Here is a 19,774-nt window from a genome sequence, read left to right on the forward strand (position 1 = left end):
TTACAGAGAAACAGAAAGGACTAGATTATTCCACAGCAGCAATTGCCATTAAAATCTACTATTGATTTCAAAGTTTCTGGAAAAACCACATTATGCTTAGTCATACTTGCCTGAGTACTAAAGAATTCCTAAGAGCATTACAATTTAAATTTTTTATTAATTTAGCACATAGAAAGTATACTAATAGGTTAGTTGAGCATTATGAAACATGCAGAAGTGTTTTAAATTGCTGACAATTTGATTCTACATACCTCCAGTGACATATCAGCAGTGACCTCCATCAGTGAGGACCAGTTTTTAAGGACACCTGAAAACACAGATTCCACTAATAATAAAGGGACAGTACGATGTCCCAAACCACATTCCAAGGTGATCTGAACAGATTTCACTACAACATCAAATTTCTCTTGTTTCAGAACATGCTCACGGTCCCTAAAAGTTTCTGTTGCTTCTGTCGCTACATCAACACCAAGAAACCAAGCATTGCACTGATCTATAGGCTTCACGTTCCACAAATTCTCAGAAACTTCAGTTGCTCCTCTAGAATCCTCCTCTGCTGTTTTGGGTTTTATGGCAGCCACAATGGTCATCACAGTATTCAAAATTATTGGTGAGATCTTGAACAAAGAAAAAAAAAATCCTTTATAGCTCAAAACATTGTAAAACTGATTAACATACAAAACATATGTTAAGTGGAAATGGCAAGTAACTCTTAGGTTCTTCATACAGGAACACAGTGTTAAAAGACCTTTTAAAAGATAAAACTTAAATTCCAAGAGAAAGAAACAGAATCCATTCATGGACCTTCTCTTATCTTCCTTTCCTACAGAATTCCGCAATTCCTCTCTCACAATCCCACAGACTGAAAAACAAAATTCTCAGACTGGAATTTCACTTTTACTGGTACGTGATACTCCCATAACAGCAGTCAATATCAACCTTTTCCCTACTATACTGTAAGAAGTGAAATTACTTTTAAGATCTTTGAGGTGTTCATAAAAGCATTTTTGCAGTTACGTACACCACCATTTCAATTAGCAGTATAGTACATCTGTCAAAAGCTTTATGCTTTAGGAACCATGTACTAGTGCTTATAGTTTAAGACTTTACCACTGACCATATTTTCAGATCACAAATGCAAATTTGTGAACTTTTTATAGGAGAATTAGCAAATTGCACTCAGAAAGACATTTACTATAGACACAAATATTAATTCACCTATTAAGAACAAGCTATTTCACATTGTATATTATTCTGGAAATCATGATAACAGCCTTAAATTTACATGCACTTGTGTGTGTGCTCTTGCTTATAAGTCTCTCTGAAGAGAAAAATGATGGTGGCGGCAGCAAGGAGAAGGTTTTTTCACAGATTTGTAAGAAACTGGTAGGAGGAATCCTAGTATCTGAAGTATTTAAATTAGGCCTTTTTTGCCAAGAGATTGCCTAAACAAGGAACATGTAATGATTTTTTTCCAACACAGAGAAGTTATAGAAAGGATAAGTGCCTATTTCTGGAATTAAAATAATGGGGAAAATTTAAAATTTTAAATAGCAGTATGTAAATTAAAAAAATAAATAAAAACAAGCTACAGCTTGAGAAACACCTGTTCTTCCAAAGACAACTTTAATAATCTTACCTTTATAATAAGTTCTTCTATTGTCAGTACGACAGTTTGTAACCCTGAGACATGCATCATATTCTCCAAGACTAAAGAACATGGCTGTAAGACCTGAGTGAAAAATAGGATTAGATTAAGGTAACTCCTGGAATCTAACCTTTTCAAATGGTCCTGTATTTTTTAATCCCATAGGCTAAAGGGATACTGTTCCCATAAAATAACAAGAAGTTTTAGACTAACTGTATTCTTTCCACAGCATTATGTGCTTCATTCCAGCATCCCAATTTGCACAAGAGCAACTTTGTACTGTAAAGTTAAAAGCTAGAGAAATAAAAGCTTTTGAGACAAAAACACAACACACAGACAGACTGATGGTATAGTCAAAAAAAAAAGCCCAAATCCTTAAGAAAATTAAATGCAGAAGGAAACATAACATGTGCGAGGAACCACACAGGCCACCTTTGTGGTTCAATGCTCCTTGCCAGGAATGAGCAGATAAAGTTCCAGATGACATGCTGATCAGCATACTCTACTGCAACAAGTAAACAAAGTTGCAGAGAGGTACTCTTAGTCTTCAAAACCCCTCATACAATTTCTTCACTCAGAAACTTTTCATTTACAAGTGCACTGCACAGGTTTTAGACAGAGCTCTATGTGATGAAGTCTTGTACCTACTGATAAAAGATTTACCTTTAAATGGCATACCACAGATCCACAGTCCTATCCCACCTTCATAACAATCCATGATATGAAAACTGAATTTTCTGAATGCTATGGATATGTCAACTAAAAGACATGCCTGCCAAAAGTTCTCATTGCTTTCTTCATTATGGAAAACTAGTTTTCTTACTGTAGTAACATTCTTGTCTTGTTTTTCTTTGAGAAAGGCACAGGCCAACACTTTGAAACTCTTCACTTGAGCAGTCATCCTTTGTGCATCCTTTCCAGATATCAGAGAAAAGTCACATTGGAAGGAAACTTTTAAGGCAGGAGCATCAGCATTGGTCAAATTAGCAACAAATACAATTTCTGGATCCATGATGACAGCTTTTACTGTCATATTTGGCCGTACAGATATTTCTGTGAAAATAAGTAAAAAAAGTCTCTTGAATAGAAAAGGCTCGAAAGCATTTTTGTGTACATAATACCTAAACCATGCATGAAAATCACTATAATTTTAGAAGTACAAATTTAGCAAATAATGTCTCAATTTTTACAGTAAAGCTTTGCTGAAATTGAATATCACACAGTATCCAGAAATCAGCAGCAAACTGGTCAGAAGTTTTGATTTGAACAAACTGTTTCAATATTGTAAAAAGACAGTACTAGTCCTACACCCTGTAGTCAACCTAAGCACTGGATCGACAAAGCCCATTTGGAAATAGTTATCTTCTGGCTCAATAACTGACGTAACCAACTTCTTTAAAGATTTACTAATTTAAACCAAACTAACAATATACAATTTCTAGTCTGAATATCCACTCAGTCTCCAAATAGGAGAGAATCATATTATATTTACCTCAGTTAAAAGCAAGACTCTCTAATCTTGTGATGGATCAAGTCACATTGGTTCTCTATGAAAGGCAGTATAGCAGTGTGCGACCATCCTGCACACAAGGACTCATTATTTGGGTTACTTGCGCCTAACCCTTGCTGGGCATATCAGAATATGAGACCTATGCAATGGAACAGGTGCCAAGTTGAGGCTCGGAGCACTACAGAAGCAGCAAAGCAAGCTAGGCATCGTGGGTTGCAGGCAGCAACACATTTGGGTAGTCCTAAGCAGTCCCTGGAAGTGCCATTTTTCTGGAGTGTGTACCATCCCTCCCTCATCACATGACTTGCGCATATCTCCAGCAAGAGCTAAGTGCTGACATGACTAGGACAATTCATAAAACCTAAGGCTCACTTTTAGTGCTCTGCCAAGTTCCCCAAAAGAAAGGGAGGGCTGTTGGGAACCAGCTAGACAATAATACGCACAGATTAGGTCTGACCACAACCCAGGCAAGCCTAGCAATCACAGAAAACCAAACAAACAACCCCTCAGAAGCAGTCTTTCTTGCCTATCATGCTTTACCTTCAGTCTTCAACAAAGAAGAGGAAAGCTGTTCGTCAAAAACTTATTTTTTCATAACTGAATTGAAATAATAACCTACAGTTTCAAAATACACAACTTGCAGAAGTAAGGGTAGGACATTCTTCAACCACCACTCACCTTTAAGAAGCAAGTTAAGGAAGTAAAAAGAACAACTGCTATCTACATAGACCTTTTACCTTAAAGATCCTTCCTTTGCAATATTACATAGGTAAAAATCCTGTTAGCATGAGTGATTTTCATGCCCTGCTGGAAAGCACAACTCCACTACTTATCACAGCAGTTTTAGAACTACTACTGCTTACAACAATCTATGGTACCAGTGGCCAATTTACACATTGTGAAGTATACACTAATTTCTTAAGTCTGATAGCAAGATAGCATCTTGAAAACTTTTGGGTGATTTATTTTCAGTATGAAGTCTGTAAAGGAGGGGAATGCAGGTTGGGGGTGGAAATCAGTTGTACAGACCTGTTTCTGGCTTGGATTTCCCAGAAGAAACATGCTTTAATTGGAACTGTGCAGATCTTTCAGTTGAGGATGTCGGCATTGAGTTAATGAAAAAATCTGCTACTGTCAACAAAAACTCCATACTGGCACATATGTAGAGCTTGTCAAGGACAGCAACGACTTCAGTTCCATTTTTATCCTGCTTGTAGCTTATATCTATCATAGAACTGTCATTTGTGTCATCTTTCTTGTCTATCATTCTGGAAAACAAGTTTAATAAGAAATATTTCAAACATCATAACACACAGATCTAGAAAAACAAGGATGCGTAAGTCGTGTCATTTTTACTCCCCAGGCCATCTATAAATAAGAATTACAACACAAGCAATCAGTGTTTCCTCCAGAAATAAGAGGGTATAGACTTCTCTAACAGAAGAGTAATTTCAATTTACAATTTGTGCACTACAGTTTTGGAACTACATATGTGGCATGTAACAATCAGACTGAAGTTTCAGTGCATAGAACTCTAGCCAAGGCTGATTGCTCCCTACTCAGTTCTACACAGTTTACTGCAACGCTCAAGCCTCCCAGGTATTTTTTTTTTTTTGATAACCTAGGAAATCAACATATAAAAGAAGAGACTTGCTTAACATAATTAAAATTACATCATTCATTATTTTAGTGCACAGTATGACAGGCAACAGACAGCCATTCTAAGTTTTATCAATCCCACATGAAGGAAAATATAAAACTAGGAAACAGCCTTCCTCACAAGTTGAATGGAGTTTTTTCATTTCTGATGCATTCAAGCTTACCTCGCAGTCACATTCTGAATTCCTTCTCTGAGATCATCCAGAGTACATGCCTTGAGTTTAACATTAATATCCATTGAGCCATCTGAAAACACCTTCCCCGATGATGCCATGAGATGCAGTTGCAGTCCACCAAGGCATAATTTGTCACTATGCAGCGAAAGCAGAGACTTCTACATAATGAGAAATAATAGGACTAGTTATCACAGAACAAAGTAATAAACCTGTTTCCCTTGCTGCTAGCCGTATGAATTTTGGTCCATGAATTGAAGGATCTCATTAACCTGTTGCTGTCATTAGCCCTCCAATCATACAAATTAGTCCCAGAAACTCACTGATAAAACATAAAAAACCAAGTTAGGTTGTAGTAAAGTTTCTTCATTTCATTTCTAGCGGTTGTTCTGAATGTGTGACCAAGGGATAATCCATCTGAACACTGAACCTCCTGCCAGAGATCCCTCTGCTCCCATAACACCTACTCATTTACAACCAGAACCTCAGCAATAAAAGGAAAGGATATGAAGAAGAAATTAAAATAAAATCCCATAATAGTGTGTTTCTTCCCCATGATGCTCATTTCAGAAGAACTATTTAAAATTAAACCCCTTATACAAAAATCACCACAGGTTCCTGCATTACAATTATTCTAAATGCAAAGGTACCACACATTCACTATATACCAAGATGTACAAAGCAAGCACCTTCACATGTGGACAAAGTCATAAAAACAAGGCAACATTGCACATACTTTTCTTCTGTTTTCAGCACAGGAAGGATGTTCATTATTGCTCACACTGAGGGATATGTAAGAGGGAAGTATGGGCCGTGTACATCTTGGATCTGCTTACTAACTATATAGGCACAGACATGCATAGAACTAGCATCATCTAGGCTAGCACTTTCTGCTTTTCAAATTTTCATTTATACTTTGGATAACTGGAATCAAGGCTTAAATGACCAAATCAAATGGTGGGTGGTTTTGGTTGTTGGCTTACTACCTTTTCTTAGAGTGATTTTTAGAAATGCACTTAATGTCCTTCATGTTAAGGATATCCTCTGCTCATAAAACCTCAAAGTTCCAGGATAAATTGCATAAGCACCATAAGGCAACCACTACAAAGTCAAAGCCAACACAACCAATGAAACTGGTTTGCTATCCTGAGTTCTGTCTCTGTGAGAAGCCTAAGACCCCCACCCCATCTGTATTGTAGAAGCTTTGTCACAAACCTGATTCATATCTCTATTATAGAGAGTTACTGAAAGTGACTCAAAATTGAACTCAAATTTGAGTGTTGTATAACGTTCCATAGAAGACTGAACTGTAGAAACATCTTCTTGTCCAAAAGCAACAAGAGGACCTGTTAGTGAAAAGAAAATATTTTTACATGTCTTTAGAACACTGGGCTTGGTGGTGGTTTTGGTGGTTTTTTTTTTGGGTTTTTTTTTTGTTTTTTTTTTTTTTTAAATTAAGATCAGAAAGTCACAGAAAGAATAAAAGCTCTAAATGCAGAAGACTACTCAAAAATTCACACTTGTATTTACTTGATATCACTGTCATATTCAATGCATGCTAAAATTACCTAGCACAGTGTGGTTTAAGAGCCTTAAAAAAAGCTGTCTAATTTACTGCAGTACCTCATTCATTTTAATGAAGAACTACAGAAAGTACCAAGGCTGCTCAAGGAGTCTGTAATACTATTCCTTCCAGTTTCTTCTCATAGTATAGCAATTTAACTATTGGTTGAACAGTCATTTTTTGACATTGAGAATGTTAAGTTTTGGACAAAAAAAAATGTTTTGGCAAAATGTTAACAGTATTTCATCCAGTGACATAGAATTTTTATATCAACATATTATTTGAATAATAATAATATCCTCAATTATTATAATTCTGCATTAACATTCTGTGGTAGTTAGTTTGTTTTTTTTCTTTTTTAGTCAACCTGCAACTTATAAGATTCATTGATACAGACTAAAGAATGCCATCCTATAAAAGATCAATCACAAAAAGCACACTACAAAAACTTTTGATGATCAACAGCTCACACTCTGTGTATGCGCATACATTCTTATTTATAACTTTTAATCTACAGAGTAGATATGTAACAATTAAGAAAAATAATTTATTTGCACACATTTAGGTGCTGCAGATAAATACGATGTTTGAATTTGCAAACAGTGCTCTGCCTAAACATATTCAGCTTCTGAACATACCCTCACAGAAATCAGATTCATTCGGAACTTTCCCTTTTTTAAGTATCTGAGTATCTTCAATGTTCTCTTGCACAGTATTTGGCTGGGAAGAAGCCCCTCCAAGGTTTTCAAGTAAAATTTTCATGACAACAGTTAGATCATCTTCACTGAGTGCAATCTGTAAAGTGATAAACCCACAACTTCATTTTTGGTGACAGTATCTCTTTCCAACACAGTATGCAAATGTTGAGAAGAAACAACATGCTGCTTCCACCATAAACAAGCTGTCTAGTCAAAATGATCCTGGCCAAAACACCCTAAATCGTTTGCCCGTTTTTCCTAAAATATCATTTGTTACTTGTTATGAACAGGAGTTACAACAAGAACTAACACTCTGCATGATAAACACTTTCTAGTTTTGTAAAGGCTCTTTGCCTGCTAAAAATATGAGTAATTCATTATCATAATTCACTTTTAACAATTCAGTAATCCATAAATATAACTACATAACATTAAAGCCAAGACATACGTTGTATACAATAAAGCAACAATCATTCATCAGGCCTTTAAAGAGTTAATGAATCTTAATCCAATTATAACATAACATGATCATGAAAAAAATAAGCAGTAATAAGTGACAAAATGCAGTCAATTAGCCCATAACACAGTGTCAGAATATTTTTTTCTACATTTAATTATTTTTACTGCTACTCCTTCAATAGCTATTCTGCTGTGCTCCATCAGTGCTACATTTAGCCACAGCACAAAAGTTCATTTTGAACCGTTGTATATTAGAGATCCACATCTACCCTTTTGATTTGTAATAAATCTACTAATCACTCAAGTAACCTGAATATTACAGATTAAACAATTTAAAAACTTAAATCTATATTTTAAATGCTAAATCAACAGATAACCTTAACGACTTTAACTAGACTAAATGCTATTCTGAGAATATATGTAACTTTTGACATAGCTCTGTTTTACCGTATTACCTGCATTGGTTTTAGGTCTCCTTTGATACAAATTGTTGGGGTTTTATGATACCAAGTTGCTGCTAAATTTCTCTGGACCAGTAAAGTCAAACTCACAGGACGCAGAATTTCAGAATCTGGTTGAGAATCTGTGTGTATCACACACCTACAAAAGACAGTGGAAACAGCAGAGAAAAAATATTTTGTAGTTGCAGAATCCCAAATAATATCATACTACTCTAGTAGAATTATGGTATACTTATTTTTAAAGTAATAATAATGTGTGCTTACATGCACTCAGGACGAGCTCAGGTAGTATCCTATCATTCCTTTCTTTCCAAGAAGTTTGAGGGACTGTGGACATGTGTCCCTATCTGAAATCACTACTAAACTTAGTTTGTGGGGGAGCTGTGTTTGGTTTTAGCATGTTTTCATTGCCTATCATCTTTAAATAATGGAACAGCGGTGCATACAGAACATGGACCCGTTTTCTTTACAAACACTTTTCAACTTGGAAGAAAACTCCATGCATACCTTGATAATTTCAAATGAGTTAGCTGCACATCCATGTTGTCAATGACTGGAGGAAGAGAAGATTCATCTGAAGACACCAGCTTAAATTCATTCTGAACTCTGATTAAGCCAAGATCAGCTACCAAAGCATTATATGAAGTTGAAGATTCAGGAACAACTATAACTGGAGCTTTCAAGTTGACATCCATTAAGAGGCGGAAGCTCTTTTTGGCAAAGTCTTTCATGCTGGAAGCAGCCATTTCGGCTGCCTGGACAGTGACTGCAGTCAGGGCTTCTTGTGCCGTCTGGAAATTGTTTAGGAAGTTCTATTGGTAGGTAGTGAAAAAAAAGTTAGAGTTCTGTGAGAACATATAAGCCTCACAAAAAAAGGCAAGCTCCAGGCAAAATGCAAATTTAACAGTACAGCTGTGGCAGAAATATGAGAAAAGATTAAAATCATGCACAAGCTAAGACATTGCTTATTTAATTTTTAAGGTATTATTAAAGCTATCAACTCAATTAATTACTTCTTCTGTCATCCTTCTCCTTATTTATCCTTCTTCTATAAAGCAGTGCAACTTAAGTGACACATCTTCAGCAAAATACTTCTACATGCTTGTACATCGGCTCACCAGAAGGTACAGGTCACAAAGAGCTGATTACACGTTATTTTATGAAAAAATTTTTAATGTCAGTAAAAGAACTGAAACTAACATCTTACCAAGAGAGACATGAAGAATTTATGTAGGTAAATTATTTGTATGCAGCCCACTTTCAGAGACATTTTACCATCCACCCTTGACATATCAGCGTAGGCTTCCCCTGCAGTAGCATCTGGATAAAGTGACACATGAAATCTAAACACTTCATCTCCCATTATGGAGACAGCCTAGAAGATTAAGTCCATATAATTAATACTCCCAGGCAGTAATCTGTGATAGAATTGTAGCTTAAGTTAGCAAACAAGAAATATTTCCACAAGAAGATCAACCGCAACTTATCAGCAATACTTGGACACATACATGCTAGACACAAAAGGAAACTGAATCAGCTCTTCTGTGGTATGTCTCTTCTCACTTTGTTATCTATAGTCCACTTCATATTTAAATCATACTATTCAGAATCAAACACATCAACATAAACGTGATTAAAAAGAATTAACTATTGAATGGAAGTATGTTTTGCTTCCCAGAGATAAAGGAAATGAACCAATGAAATTTTGCTTAGTATTTGGTACATTGTATCATACTTAGTACTATACAACACAGCAAATCACCTACAATGCTGTCATTAAATAATTTAAGGAACTATGTCTTTTTGTTTGTTTACAATCTGCACAACACATCACCTTTTTATGGACTGTTTTTGGATCAACATCTGTAATTACAATGTCCTCAAGTCTGAAGAACACTTTAATCTTTTTAGGTTGCATAGCTACAGATGCATCCATTCCTAATTTGAAACAAAAAGAAGATAGCAATTTGTTGAAGTGCATTTACGAAGTAAACACTTTTTTAAAAAGCAGCATTATTTATTACTGAATATAAAGAATAAGAATAGCTTAGAATCCAGACTTCTACTATGTAACAACCAATGCTAAGTGCAAGACACAAGTCATGACCTTACTACACATGACAAATTTTCCAACCTAAATTGTCTCTTAAGACTAGAGTAAGAATTCCCAACACCATTCAGGATCAAGCTGTTAAAAAATGGAAGCTCATGTTATTTACAACATAATGCCTTCATTTCTTTTGATTTTACTCCACCCAGAACTTAATTGCCTTCTTTTTCCTAGTCAAATATTTTCTTCCCTCAAAGACATTTTGGCTATTAAAATATTTGACTGCAATCATACCATATACAACCAAAACGTATTCAAACATGCAACAGAGACATCCAGAGTGCACACAGTAGCCTTTCAGAAGTGAATGAATGGAGGGGAACAACAAATTTGTTGCTACAATCAACTAACCTATTTAATTCAAACCCCCTTACCCTGTATTCTAACGTCTGCAATGCTGCAGGTCTGATCACACACTGTAACACTGAAGGTATTTAGCTTTGCAGTGAGTTTTAATTCACAGATATCATCATGGGCTGCATTACCAGACACTGGATAGGAAACACAAGAGACATACAAGAACTTCATTATAAGGCAATTTTGTACAACACATCTTAGAATATTTGTTTAGTACATATATGAACTATTCAAAATCCAACCTGCCCTTATTCCCTAAAAGTTAATGCTAAGTATTAGTCAATATGTGAAATAAGTCTTCCATTATTATAGCTTCCTTCTAGCACAAGAATAAACACCGACTAACAGACAAACAGCAATCAAGAGGATTTTTTTTTCCTCATTAATATCTAGTTTTCACACAATAGTATGCTGAATATATTTCACTATTTGAAACACTATCTCACATGAGAAATGTTCCATTCTGTATAGAGAAGCAAGGCCAATTTAGGCATATTAGGTCAAAAAAGTTTCTGCAGCAAAATTGAACATGCCGGCAGAACACAAAAATGTAACAGCCAGCCACTGTAGGATTTAGGATTAGAAAGCCTTGAATTACCCAAACAACTCTACAAATACAAAAAACAACCAAAGGACCTGATAAAACATACTTAAGGAGCTTCCATACAAAAACCTCATACTGTTTCAAGGATACAGATACCAATTATTAAAATAAGCACAACACCCTTCAGCTCAGAACTTCCCTTTGCATCCCCAGGGCTTAGAAATGTTTATTTTCAGCAGTGTAAGTACTCTTTAGAGCCTTCAGATTGGAAAACAACGAAGTTGACACTGATGCTTTGGAAAGGCTTTGGTACTGTTCACAGCAACACTGCTTATTTGAGTTTATTATAAAAGTCAGACCACCACCTAGGAAAAAGTTATATTGAGTAAGGAGAATCTGTAAAATTAAGTAACCGCAAAAATATTCCTTTGCTGGGTTGTGGGTTTTTTGTGTTTGTTTGTTTTGTTGTTGTTTTGTTTGTTTGTTTGTTTTAAAATTAGATTATTTTCTCCCCACGTACAGTTGCGCATGCCTTTTTTCCACCAAATAGACAGCAATGCTGTGACCTGAAATGGTACACCTTGAAACCAAAGCCTAGATGCTTTTCTGTTTAGCAACAGAAATATGGTCTTTGTAATATCACATTACCTGGTCTAAGAGTACTTCCTTTTTCTTGTTCTTTTATTTGAGGCCTGTGGTCCAATGCCTTATCAGTACTGGGCAGACCACTTGATGGAACACTGAAAGTGAGGAAACTCATGATGGAAAGTAAAGCCTCTGTGTGAAGTACTATATCCAAACATGAAAAGATGACCTAAAATGAGGGCAAGGAGACAAACTAACATTGTTATTTAGTAGCAGTCTATCATATAACAACTAGAGTTACTGTCACTGAATTGAGAAAAATGTCTCGATTAACTTCACAAGTATCTCGGCACTCTACCTCCTTCAACTTACCACCACACAAGCTTCAGAAACAATGAGGGAGCTATGGAAGGGAAGCGTAAAACAGCTACAGAGGAACTGTGTCTATCTAGAAATTGATGCTTCGTGTAGTTACGCTTTTTCAGCAAGCCTTCCTAGTTCTGCTGATTTTCACTGTGGACTATTGAGCACTTGGGTTGACATCTTCAGAACCATGTATAGAGCTGTTTTAAGCAGGTATGATACTACAAAGCAATGGGATTCAAAATTTGCTATTGGAACAGAAAGTATGTGAGTAGCAACTACTCTAGCCAATATTACTTAGTGAAACCGAGCATGAGCTAGCTGATTTTCCCCAAAGCACTTCTTGGTAAATGCTGGTTTTCCTGATACAGTAAAGGATGTCAGCTTTATTGACTCTGAAATGGTCCAGCCACTTCAAATTCCACATATGGCTCTCAAGAAGCAAGCTCCACCCACCATCACTACTTTAAAGGAAACATATCAGAAGCAAAATGACCTGCTTACTTCACAAGTCACTGAAGCCATGGAAAAGTGCACATGAATAGTTGTTTTCAGGAGAAGTAAAAAAAGGACCGATTGAACACAAGACCTCTGAGAATGCTTGTTTGCCATTTCACCTCATCTCAATTTCACTGTTACAAACTTTCGAGCTCAGAAATACCAGGTCTTTATTTCACGCTCTGCTAGTTGTTTCACTCCAGAAATAAAACACATCCTACAGACCTCAGTTAGAAATATGTCCTTATAAATTTCAACTAGCTAAAAATGTACATCTTCTAGTTAAAAAAATTTATACACAAATAAGTCTGTAAAAAGAAAAGATTTTTTCCTCCTGGATTTCTCTTTGAAGTAGTTAAATATAAAGCAGTAAGCTTAAATGATGAGAGTCAGGGGTTTGGTTTTTGTGTTGTTTTTTGGGGTATTTTTTTTGTTTTATTTATTTTTTTTTCCTACAATGAGAAGAGAAAAAGTGGGCAACTAACAAGTTTACACAGCTATTACTACTTGAGAAGCTTAAAAAAATTAAATACATTCAGTACTTACATTGATATTTTGTTTGATGCTTCTGTAAGTGGTAACAAAATCTGGTCCATCAGCATCAGCCTAAAGGAAGAAAAAAGAAAAAAAAAAGAAAAAGCCCAAGCACACAGTCAGTTTTCTCTTACCTAGGATCTATTTAAACTGGATCAATTTACGTTTAGTACATTGTCAGAACAAATGAACTTGTTTTTCTCAAAAAAAATCATGTCATTATAGGCAAGTGTGCGAGTAGCCCACTGGCTCTACAACCTATCAGATTCCCGAGTATTCATGCAGTTTCTGAAGGGTGCTTTTTTTTTTTTATAAAAACCAAAAGCTCAACAAGTCTAGCTACCAACATATCACTCCACAAATACTAGCTTTACCACCTGTAGAGACCCATAGATCACTTACGTAGGCAAAGACTCTAACCTATTAAGTTTCACAAAGGTATTAATCTGTATTATTCACAGATAAGAACACAAACATTTGGCTCCACGAGTGATTTCAGTAACTGTGTTGGGTTATGAAGCAAGCACTATATGAACGCAGGAGAGTGAAATGAAATGGTAAGTTGAAAAACAGGCATTTAGGAGAAGACCTAGATGAAGAAGGGGGGGAAACAAAAAAATCTAACATGGGCTAAGAATGGAAGGCTTATTTTACTCCCCACATAATCTTAGCTAAAAGGCATTGAAACCTTAATGTATTCCATTTTCAGAAGATGTTCATCTGTCTCACTTGAAGAGTTAACAATGCAAAGAGGATCTCCTTTTGAATCTGCAAATAGAAATAAAACTATATAGTATTTCCACTCACAAGCTTTACTCCACCTATGGAATGCTTCCACGCTAATTCTCCACTATATACTCATTCTATACTACTCTTGATGAAATAGTGAAGGTAAAAATTTCTTTTCACTGCCTTGGGAAATGCTGTATTCACTCTTCTTAACTAAACTAGTCAAAAATAACTTATTTTGGTTCTGAGAAGATTCAAAATTGGAAGGTTATTTGCATTTCTATCTTTAGGTTTTTATATTCAAAACCATGCTTTTCTACTTTGAATACATGGCTATTTCCGTTATTACTTCAATATCACTTTGAATTGTTACCTGACCAATCGAGGAAGCACGCTGGATTTCCAGTTTTGCCAGAACTGGTCATAAAACATATATTCAGAAGCTCATCAAAACACTCTGAACAGATAGAATACTTCTCAGGAATCACCATGCCCTCTCAAAGTCAGAAACTAACTCAAATAAATTAACTCTAGCTAGCTCTAGCAACAGGAGTAAAACAGATTAATTGAATCTGAACTACACAGGACAGCATCATTACGTGAATTTGGCATGTAATCTCCTTCCCCTACTAATCAGTACTATTATTATTTTTGATCACGCTATCCTCCTGCTACAAAAGCTGATTGCACACACAGTACTAACCACATACCAGTTCTCTAGAAGACTTACCGTTTATTTCAGTGCATCTCATAATAATTTTTTTCAGATATGCTGCTGCAGTCAATTCATGATTTCTAATTTTGATCTCAGTTCCAAGTTGTAGCACAGTTAGAATATGTAACGGATATCTCTCCTTCTGAACCTGCTTCATCAAGGTTATTACAACCTCGAATATGGAAAGAGAAATAAATTCACTATTTCAGTAAGGCTGTCCAGACATTATGACATGCAGTCATAACCAGGCATCATCTCCTCAGCTAAGCTTCAAAAGTAGGATTAATCTAGACATTTTGCCTTTTTACAAAGAGAACCTACAACACCAGTTTGCTAAAGATTTTTTCCCCCCATCTCCACTCTGTTCCTCTTTGCCAAGCTATCAATCACATTTTCAACAACAGAACAAAAATTCCAAATCCATTACTTTGGCTGGAAATACATTTTGTTGCCCTAGCAGTATATCTTTTAAAGCTATCCTTTAGTTTTGTAATCAGACACTACATAGTGCTACATACAGAGTTTGAACATGAGAAAAACAGTTACTACAAATCATACTGGTGTGGAAGGAAGGGCAGTAGAGAACAGATAGCAACATGAATCAATCTTTTAATATCTGATGCTATACAAGTAATAATTAAGGACACAGAAATATTTCAAGACTACAATTCTTCACTTACAGAAGACTTTAAGCATTACACTGATTAGACTGTCGAAATTAAGAAAGTCTGTGTTTCTAAATGTAGCTGAAAATTAAAGTAGAACTAGATACAGTTATTAATGAACAATGTTAATTTAAATGCAATTATTTCATGAGGCAATTATGCACCATTCTTGGGAACTAAAATAGTTCCTCAACATAACAATTTATCACAAAAGGAATGTCAGGAATTCAAGTTTGTCAATACTTTGTCTGCATTATTATGTGGCATACTCTTTGTACACTAACAAATCAGCATTTTGTCATTAATCACTTAACATATACAGTCCATAGACAAAAACTGAGAAAACCCTAAACCTGGGATGCTTGCTACTTGTCTACACTTCAGCTATGGGACAAATATCATTAATGCCCTTCAAACTCAGTTTTCTTATGATTACCTATCACTCACTTTCCCTGGTGGCTGGGAAAGGGAGGATACTTCTACTCTTTGAATGTAACACTCGCTCAGCAACAGAACAGTTTCGGGTTTGAACATGTTTTTTTTCTTGCCTAAAGAATAGGAACCTAGACTTTGTATTGGACAAAAACATCCACAGATATTTGGTGAAACAAAAATTACACAAAGTACCCCCAAAGAAACAAACCAGCAAAGGCCACAGTTACTTAAAGTAACCTGCATACCTATATCATTTGGTCTGACTTGAAAAAAATGAAAGACTTTGCTGAGCTCTTCACATTTAAGTATCAGAGACATATTCAAAGAAAAAACATGCTTAGATGATTTCTTACACATAGGTATCTTGGTTAATTGACTGCTTGTGCATTTTCTCAGTACTTCACCTACATCCCAACCTTCAGACTTAGTATCTCTAAGGGAAAAGTACTAGTTCTAGCTTAACTATTTCAGCTGGTTTGTTACTAAGAGAATCATATGCAGCATTATGAATGATTAAGGCTAGGTGAGTGCGGAACATCTACAAGAACTCTGGTTTTCCCTGTTAGGTGTACTGTACATGTTAACTATTCTAAAAATACAATCTCAGGTAATGCAGACAAAAGAAAACAGTTAAAGAACCTGGGTTCTGGGGGTTTTATGTTTGCTTTCTTTTTGTTGGTATGTACCATCTTCTCTAAACAGTTAAAATGGATTTTTTAGCCCACTGCTTCTAAGAAACAGACTTGAGTACTGGATACATACCTCTTTGATTTCAAAATTAAGTAGCATATTGATTACTTCATCATTTAATGTTCTTTTCTTCTTTTCAGACAGCACTCCTTCTGGAACACTCTTATCCTGTGTCAAAACTGATTTCTCCATTTCTTTGTTTTTACCTGAAGCATTTAATAAATTAGTTAACTTTCAAAACTGCCACCATTTCTTTAGTTCAAGAAACACATCCAGTTTTTTTATTCATTTAGATGGCCTACATTCACCTACAATAAAAAAAGCTAGCGACACTTCCACAAGCAAAGCCTTGAACTTCAGAGCAGGCGAAGGAAACAGAAACACGTTCTGGCCACAAGACAACTCTGACATCTCAATGCCTTGCTAGTTCTGTGACAATTTAGCTAACACAATTACCAAATTTTGTCTTGTAATGTTTCCACTTGTTTGAAGTATTAAAGCACGAACCTTATCCTTGCAAAATTAAAGAGTTTATCACTTACACATCGTACTCTCAGATCTAAGCTTGCTTTCCCAATAATAAATGCTTTTTCTCTTTCCTGAAAGCTAACACACTTAATATGCATGACAAACAAATTCTACTTCTGACCTTCCTTTTGCAGTACGGATTTTGCATGAGTTCGCTTTTCTTCTGCTTCACCAAGGTTTTCTGTCAACACTTTCAGAAAGACATTCAAATCCTCTTGACTTAACACGACCTACAAAATTGCAGATCACAGTTCTCAGGAAAAACCACACTGTTCTTTAAACTTATCACTAGCTAGCAAAGCAGAACATTTCCTGGCAAGAAGAGTGCTTATTTACAGGTATTTTGTCAGCACCGTCATCCCTTATGTAACACAATAGAATTCTTTTAACTGCCTATTGTTAAAGGATTAGCAGATTAAAGAAGGTTATGACTTGTATAGTTGTGTCAATATATTACAGCCTTTATTTAGCTTATCTATGCTTTTAATCCTTTCTTATAAATGATATGCTTCTCGGTGATATTTTAATTCCAGTTTCACCCAAGACGTACCTGGTATTTTCTTTGACAGTATGTAAATTGCCACAAAAACCAACTATCTTGATATTCAAGAAAGATAGGAAGTTATACAGCTGAACTCACTAGGGCAAATATTTGCATAAATTTAAATTCATCTCAAGAAGAATCCATTTAAAAAAAGAAAGGCATTGAAAAAAAAGACTCGCTCAGAGAACTGGTCACAAAAACATTTAAGTTTGTCCTGCCTTATGGCAGGGAATAAACAAGACTGCTTGACATCCCTTTCAGTTGGCTCTCTTCTTTCCCTCAATTTAATAAATGTACACAGCAATTCGTGAGTTTTATGTGACACTCACAAACCTCCACGTTCACACAGGTAGGTTAAACCCTGTTGTCCTGTTGACATATCTGAAACTCACTTCACCACTACTAAAAATTTGCAGCTTGTAGCATCTTTGTGTCCAGAAATAACATAAAAGTCAGTCTTGTATTAAGTATAATCATGAACTTCCCACCACTTTCTTTTCACAAGACTTACATTCATTGTATCCAGATACCCTGTGATCTCCAATACTGGTAATTTGTGAAACCAAGATGCAGATAGATTTCGCTTCACAGACAGGCTTAAATTAATAGGGTGAAGTATCTGAATGTCTGAATGCGACAAACCTGTCTCCATAGTGGTCCTTAAAACAAAGGGGGAAAAAAAAAAAAAAAAAAAAAACAAAACACATGGTGGGAAAATTAAAAGTTAAGTCATGTATTACATCTTCAAAGTAACATCTTAAAATCTCAAATGTAGATCTCTTTAGGCTTAAACAGCTTCCTAAGAAAAGAAGTATCTTATTTTATGACTGATTTATTTGCCCTTAAGGTAATAGGTTAGTAATTTAACATCAAATATTTGATACTCTCAGCAACCATGTTTTCTAAGAAAGTAGATTAATAACCTATAGACTATTAATACTACCAATTAGCTAAGGCATTAGTTAGTCAAGCACACTTTACCTAGACAGTTGCAGCCTTGTCAGCTGCACATCCATTTTGTCAATGATTGGAGGTAGCGAAGTGCCTTCTGGAGACACCAGGCTAAACTGGTTCTGAACCTTAATCAAGCCAAGATCCATTACTATAGCATTGGAGGAGACTGAGGACTGAGGAATGACTATAACTGGTGCTTTCAAGTGAATGTCCATGGCAAGTCGAAAACTCCTTTGAGCCAAGTCTTTTACACTGGTAGCAGCCTTTTCTGCAGCTTGGACTGTAGCAGCACTGAGTGTTTCCTTAGCTGTCTGAAAGTTGTTCAAGAAGGTCTAGAATAAGTGGTTGAAGAGAAAGAAGAAATGTCTGTCAACAGTTTTTTAACCTAAACTACTCTCTCATTTTACATCAACCACAACCAACATCAACCACCAATTATGCTGCCTACTGTGTTAAGTTTTCCCTGGGGAAAGACAACTGAGTGCCTTCTGTCATGACTTCTAATAGAGGGGCAAAAACATACTAACCAGTACAGTCCGCTCATTTTAAACCCATCTCTACTTTTTCTTCCTTCATTACCTGTAAGACTTTACCTCATTAGCTTTTGAGGACACATGAATTTTAGAGCCCCTCTTTGCTCCCAGTGCATACTAATTCGTATTAAAGCCAATACTGATAACAGAAAGCCCACTAAGGTTTTATTGAAAAAGGCAACATTTAGGATACTTGACGAAGGTACAAATATTTACAGTGATTAATTTGCAGTCCTCATAGCATCTAACCTTGCAGAAAGTTTCACCCCTAATGTTAGCTTGACTATGTTTGCAATAAACTCAGGTTTTTGCCAGGGTGAATAGGGCAGCAGAAAAAAAAAAACAAAAAAACAAAAAAACAAAAAACAAAACCCACAAACCAAACGAAAAAAGCCCACCTTAATAGCACCAAGCTTTTCTCTATTTAGAAAGCAGAGGGTTGCAAGTGACCCACTTGCACTATGTTAGTTTTTTGAAATTAAAGCCAGTTAATGCTTAAAGCTTTTTAACAGTAAACACAAAAAATTAAGCGTATCCTTTCTCTTTTAGAAACTTAAGTTACCACTTGCACTGAGGTCACCAACAAGGAAGGCCAATTTTAGAATGCAGCACAAACATACAAAGGACAAAAAGACTTACCAGAAGAGACATGAGAAATTTGTGAAGGTATACTATTTGAATACAGCCTACTTTCAAAGATACGGCACCATCCACTTTTGACATGTCAGTGTAGGCTTCTCCCTCAGTAGCATATGGATCTAATGTCAGATTGAAACTGAACACTTCATCACCTACTATAGACACAGCCTAGAAAGAGA

At 35.7% G+C, this 19,774-nt stretch overlaps 1 protein-coding gene across 5 annotated transcripts in view; it reads right to left on the minus strand.

Annotated features, from left to right (window-relative positions):
• The window catches only part of VPS13C (vacuolar protein sorting 13 homolog C), a 94,640-nt gene that overhangs the window by 37,236 nt on the left and 37,630 nt on the right, over positions 1-19,774 (minus strand). For all 5 annotated transcript variants that reach the window (XM_032990204.2, XM_042803777.1, XM_032990203.2 and 2 more), the window contains 21 exons: positions 19,596-19,763; positions 18,451-18,755; positions 17,981-18,128; positions 17,047-17,155; positions 16,470-16,603; positions 14,623-14,779; positions 13,852-13,931; positions 13,176-13,235; positions 11,832-11,997; positions 10,657-10,773; positions 10,007-10,110; positions 9,380-9,547; positions 8,680-8,984; positions 8,167-8,311; positions 7,193-7,349; positions 6,206-6,336; positions 4,982-5,151; positions 4,188-4,426; positions 2,472-2,701; positions 1,640-1,732; positions 252-617 (listed from right to left, as the gene is read on the minus strand). In XM_032990204.2, the coding sequence (XP_032846095.2) occupies positions 252-617; positions 1,640-1,732; positions 2,472-2,701; positions 4,188-4,426; positions 4,982-5,151; positions 6,206-6,336; positions 7,193-7,349; positions 8,167-8,311; positions 8,680-8,984; positions 9,380-9,547; positions 10,007-10,110; positions 10,657-10,773; positions 11,832-11,997; positions 13,176-13,235; positions 13,852-13,931; positions 14,623-14,779; positions 16,470-16,603; positions 17,047-17,155; positions 17,981-18,128; positions 18,451-18,755; positions 19,596-19,763 (3,552 nt within the window). The remainder of the gene's footprint in view (positions 1-251; positions 618-1,639; positions 1,733-2,471; positions 2,702-4,187; positions 4,427-4,981; positions 5,152-6,205; positions 6,337-7,192; positions 7,350-8,166; positions 8,312-8,679; positions 8,985-9,379; positions 9,548-10,006; positions 10,111-10,656; positions 10,774-11,831; positions 11,998-13,175; positions 13,236-13,851; positions 13,932-14,622; positions 14,780-16,469; positions 16,604-17,046; positions 17,156-17,980; positions 18,129-18,450; positions 18,756-19,595; positions 19,764-19,774) is intronic.

The sequence above is a fragment of the Tyto alba genome, unplaced genomic scaffold, assembly GCF_018691265.1.
Source record: "Tyto alba isolate M040663 unplaced genomic scaffold, T.alba_DEE_v4.0 Super-Scaffold_41, whole genome shotgun sequence".
Lineage (NCBI taxonomy): Eukaryota > Metazoa > Chordata > Aves > Strigiformes > Tytonidae > Tyto > Tyto alba.